Source organism: Pseudochaenichthys georgianus, chromosome 5, assembly GCF_902827115.2.
Source record: "Pseudochaenichthys georgianus chromosome 5, fPseGeo1.2, whole genome shotgun sequence".
Taxonomy (NCBI): Eukaryota; Metazoa; Chordata; class Actinopteri; order Perciformes; family Channichthyidae; genus Pseudochaenichthys; species Pseudochaenichthys georgianus.
Window position 1 is genome coordinate 27,001,360 of NC_047507.1, and position 5,334 is coordinate 27,006,693.

Genomic DNA, 5,334 nt, shown 5'->3' on the forward strand with positions numbered 1-5,334 from the left:
AATACTCAAGTAAAGTGCAAGTCCCTTAAAATAATTTGTACTTAAGTACAGTACTTGAGTAAATGTACTCAGTTTCCTTACACCACTGCACGTTACTCTGTATATCGATGCTTATTGAATCTCCAAAGATGAATAAAGTGTATGGTTGCTGTCACCTTGATAAGGCATAAATACATAGCCTTTTGTAAAATAAGGCTTTATCTAAATTTAGATGGGTAAACCCATGGTGGGTTTACTAAATGTTTGAATTAAGATTAATAAAATGTAACTGCAAATATGACCAACATTTGGGGCGGGGGTGGCGAAGTCTCTATTTGATATATGGAAATCCGATAGTAATACAAGTTTGGCTTTGAGTTTTTAACTAATATATTCACATTAAATGCATGTGTTATTTTTAACCTCCCCATAGGCCCTTACACTTTTTTAGGGAGGATAGTTACCCCAGTGTTTCAAGTTCCAAATGAAATATAAGAAAACAGGTTAAAGATATAAGACTGACTGCGTTCTGAATGAGTATCTGTCTGAGCTGCAGCATGTGTGCAATTCTCACTATAGGCAGCTTTATCATGAACACACCGTTCTGTACTCTCCAGTTAAACCTCAGTGCTGTTTACCCAGACTTTCTTCAAAAGTGTCACAAAGCCACCAGGGAGGCCACCGAAAGGTTAACTTTTATTTTATTAAACAACATAAGACCAATGTTGTGTGATCAATTTCTGATGGGAGGAAAAAGAAAGGAAAACTTTAATTAAAAAATAACAGTATAGTACAAAAGGACAGGCCAACCAAAACAATATCAAATGAATGTTAGCATTTGCTCAGGTCACTGCCTTTGGGGAAAATGAGGTATCTCAAAAAACAAGACAAAAGTGTGCTTGTTCTGTTCCCTTAGTTCCTTTTCTGTCACACAGTTAAATGGCTGACCAAAACAACACATACTTTTTTTATGCAGAGTAGCCCACTGAAGAATAATACATAGTATTATATAATTGGATTATAATTTGATTGATTAATGTCAATGTTGGTCGCTAACAGTCGTGAAAACTGTAATTGCCTATCAGCTGTTAACCTTAATATGTAATAATATAACATCATATATTATTGCTTGATATTAATAATTTAATTAATTAATTTCCTAATTTTAAAATACAATAATTGGTAATGCAAAACCTCAAATAAATGTAGTGGCGTAAAAGTTGCAATATTTGCCTCTTAAATGGGGTAATGGGTTACCGTAACATACATTTGACCTACTTAGGTAATGTACAAAAGGCTTGAAAGTGTGCAAAGCAAAGAGGTACAGTGAGACTGAGTCACTGCATAAGCTACAGTCATAATTATGTGAGTGAAGAGTTTCATAATGACATAAGGTGCGTTCATATCCACTAATGTGTCGGGGGTTATGGGGCAGGATCTCACCACAGTAGGCATACTGATCATCATTATAGAGATAGAGCAGAGCTTACTGAATGGTAAATACAGGATCATGCACTTACAATATACAACCTTTATTGTATTTCTATTTTCTATATGTTCTTATCTAGCTATGTAATACTATATCTGCCAATGTCAGGAAAAGTGAATCATCTCTTAAACCACTTATAGCTTCACAGTATCTCCACTTTAGCGGAAACTCAAACATGCCATGCTAACATGGTTTTATAAAGACTTTTTCAGCATTAAAGTATATCAGTAGAGCCTTTATATGTTGTACCTGTAGCTGTGAGAGTGGTGAACAGCAGAAACACGTGTGCACTGCAGGTCTTTTTTTATATCCTGAGCTGACCTTCATCTGATGTTCCCCCTCTGCTGAGCCTGCAGGGTTCAGAGAGACACCTGTGATCCGTCTCAGACTTTATCTCAGTTGGTGATAGCGTGTGACGGCGTGTTGACTCATCACTGAAACATGAAAGGTGTTTGCTAAGAAATGCCAGTGCAGAACATTATTTTCATAGTCTGTGGCGACACTTTAATGTAAGTAGTATTGCTAAATAATATAAATCCATGAATTTGTATTTTTTAGTGTGCTTTTATACACATGTACACATGTTGTTGCATGTAAGGAGAATAGGTTTAAGCCTAAAGTAAATGTGACCTTTTACAAAGATTCACAGCTGTTTGCAAACACTTTCTGATGAGAAATGAGTCATCACTCAAAGTTTAATGAAGTTTATTTTTTGTAGAATAAGATCAGACAAAAGAGGAAGCACAGTCAATGAAAACATGGCCAAATGCACGCTCTGGCTTTGTCTGCTGCAACACAGATGACTCGTCCGTTTAGTTCATGATCTGGAAAAGATTAACGCAAATTATAGTTGATCTGAAGCAGCCAATTTATTCACAAAATCCATTTGATTATCCATAGTTATTTCTATATTCAGAATCTAGTAAATAACAATCCAACATATTTAAATAAATACTCTTACTTCATTTCACAGTGCTGTTGTTATTTAAAAAATGATATACAAACATATCCCTAATACTGACCATGTTCATCCAGTCGATGTAGGCGGAGACACGGGTGAAGACGGTGGGCTTCTCGGGCGTGTTGCATCCATAAACAGACACAAAGCTGGCAATACCGTGGACAGAGTATTTTCCATCAACAAGGCAGTTCAGAGGGCCACCAGAGTCACCCTGAGGGGAAGCAGATTAAAGAGAGCATCTTAATATCTGTTGCAGAGCGATTAATGGTGGATATAACATAGAAAAACATATAAGAACATTGAAGAGTTTTTCTGTTAGGGCTAAAATATTCAGGAAATCTTTATTTTCTTGTTGTTGTGTTTGATACAATGGGATTACGTTGGTACATCCAACTGTATATCTTCACAAATCTAAATAGTTCTCCTATAAAATGACTGAAAAGTAAAATTGTAATCATGAAACGTTTTCAAATTAATTTTTCATATAGGAGGCGACTTACGTTGCATCCGCTCTCGGCTCCACCACCACCACACACCATGGTGTCGGAAACGATGCTGCCCCACCAGCTTCTGCTGGTGCAGGTCTTGTGGTCGACCATCGGAAGGTAGGCCTGCTTCAGCTGAGAGGAAAGGCTGCCACCAGCTGGAATAGGCAGGATTGGAAAGGTAAGACAAATAGAGCTTACAGAAAAAACTTCCAAACTGACAGGACCATGCATTGAACTCACTGGAAGTCCGTCCCCATCCGGTGATGTAGCAGAGGTTGTTGTGGGGCAGAATCTGGCCCTTGGGAGGCAGAGAGCCCAGCTGGGCGTAGGCGTTAAGGGTCACCTCAGAGGTCAGATGCATCAGGGCAATGTCAAACCTGAGGTGGAGATATGAAACTGATTGAACCCAAAAATAACTTTGTGAAAATACTACACTCCTATGGAGGACATTTTGTCCGTTGGTAAGAGGACCATCTTTCTGACGCCATGTCCGGACATCATGTAAGATGTTTAGGTAATAAGAGAAATTGAATAACCTGAACTTTTTGAAATGTTAAGGTTAAAGATCTTTTAAAATGTGGGAATGTAAGAAAGAATCCTCACCCATTAGCCACGTCGGAGGAGTCCCACAGCTTATGGATGTGAACAGTCTTGACAGTCATGACCTGCTCCCTGCCACTGTGGCTGTAGAGGTCATGTTCCCCGATGACCACGCGCCACGTGCTACTCCTGCAATATTTCAAAAAACGAAGTAAAGAGAAACTCAGTATTTTTATCAATCAATTATTGATTGTGTTTTAAATTACTTGATTGCAAGTCAGCATATCCTGAATATTTTCTAATACATCAAACTGAAGGGAAAAAAAGTCATAAAAAGTGAAGGTCACAATATGCCATTTAGTAACTCCTGGTTTTTATTATGTTTTTATCCCTTTGTTATAGCCTTTATTTTCTTTCTAATAAAACAAATGAATGCGGTCTGAATATGACAATTATAAATGAGGCTTTCAGTAGTTCTCTCATGCGGGTGACATTTGGAAACAATGAAATAAATCATTCCTCGGTATGTGATAAGAGTAGCTATGGATATTTAAGTCAAAGTAATCACAGAATGCTCAGTAATGAATCTAAACTAATACCGCCGAAGGATATCGAGTGAATGCAGCAGTTAGTCATTATGTTACCTGTCCACACAGTGAGCAGCAGTCATAACCCAGTCTTTGGCAATAAGGGTTCCTCCACATGTGTGGCGGTAGCTGCTGCCAGATCTGTACTGAAGGGAGATCTAAGGGCGAGAAAACAGACCAGAGTTATATCCCTACAAAAACATCATCATAGTAATTTGTAAATGTGAAATTGTGGCACGGTTAGTAGTTAAGTCCCCAAACATAATTTTCAGCTGAAACGGCTCATTTAGTTTTGCTTGGTGTGACAGTGATTACCTGCCAGGGCCAGGAGTTGGGTTTGGCCACATCGCCTCCAACAACTCTTTCCAAGCTGTCCTCGATGTACCTGGGCTCGGGCATCCGGTCAGCCAGCACTGGTTAAAAAAAACATGAAAACAGAGGGTATGAACTATACATGTTTTCCCAGAAACATCATAACATTGTTTGCTTTCCACCTTCAGAAAGAGGAAATGAGGGCAGTGAGCGTGTGCTGGTAGAGCAGATTATGTGGAGTGTTGACTACACGAAAAATTAGTGAGTGACTGGATGACAGAGTGAAAGAGACTAAAAGATATGAATAATAAATGGTGAGACAGTGATGTCATTTTCTTACCCAGGGCTGCGAGACTTGTCAACACCAGAAACCTAAGCATGTTTGCAGTGCGTCACAACGTTTCTGCTCTGGAACGAATGCTTCTCGTCTTTTATACCTCCATTCGACCTTCAGTTGGTCTAAAATAATTGTGCAGTTCCTAACCCTTTGAAGAAAATCCGCTGTACAGCTGTGGTCTGTCTCACACAGTGTTATCACAGAGACCACACACCTCCTGCTTTGACCAGTAAACAAATGACACACATACTGAACAAATATATCACTGGATAACAAGAGTCAGAGAGATTGGAAGTACATAGAAGTTAGAACGGTATCTATGCATTTATTGTGTTTGATCAATTCTACCACTTCTGTTTGAAAAACATATTTTTGTCAGGAATTTGGCCTGAAGGGTCTAATGATGACTGGCTGCATAAGATTTTTGATATGAAGGCACACATCACAATTTCTGCTTAACCTTAAAACGAATTGTCTGATGTAATAGAGTGCAAGTTATTGAGAACATTTACATCACGCAATAATTATGTTTCCATTTTGAACGGGCATGAATTATAAAATAGCATAGGGAAAACATTTCTGGACCATCTCTGTTCCCAAGTGGTTCTCTGAGAGGAAGTAAAAAGAAGGAGAAAAGGGCA

At 38.5% G+C, this 5,334-nt stretch overlaps 1 protein-coding gene across 1 annotated transcript; it reads right to left on the minus strand.

Moving 5' to 3' along the window:
- Nucleotides 1–2,156: 2,156 nt before the first annotated feature.
- LOC117447037 (elastase-1-like) lies at nt 2,157–4,758 on the minus strand. Its single transcript, XM_034083621.1, has 8 exons — nt 4,697–4,758; nt 4,360–4,457; nt 4,102–4,202; nt 3,521–3,646; nt 3,158–3,294; nt 2,930–3,072; nt 2,491–2,640; nt 2,157–2,292 (listed from the first exon to the last, which is right to left on the minus strand). The coding sequence occupies exons 1-8, from the start codon at nt 4,734–4,736 to the stop codon at nt 2,281–2,283; spliced, it is 807 nt and encodes a 268-aa protein (XP_033939512.1). The 5' UTR covers nt 4,737–4,758; the 3' UTR covers nt 2,157–2,280.
- Nucleotides 4,759–5,334: the final 576 nt, after the last annotated feature.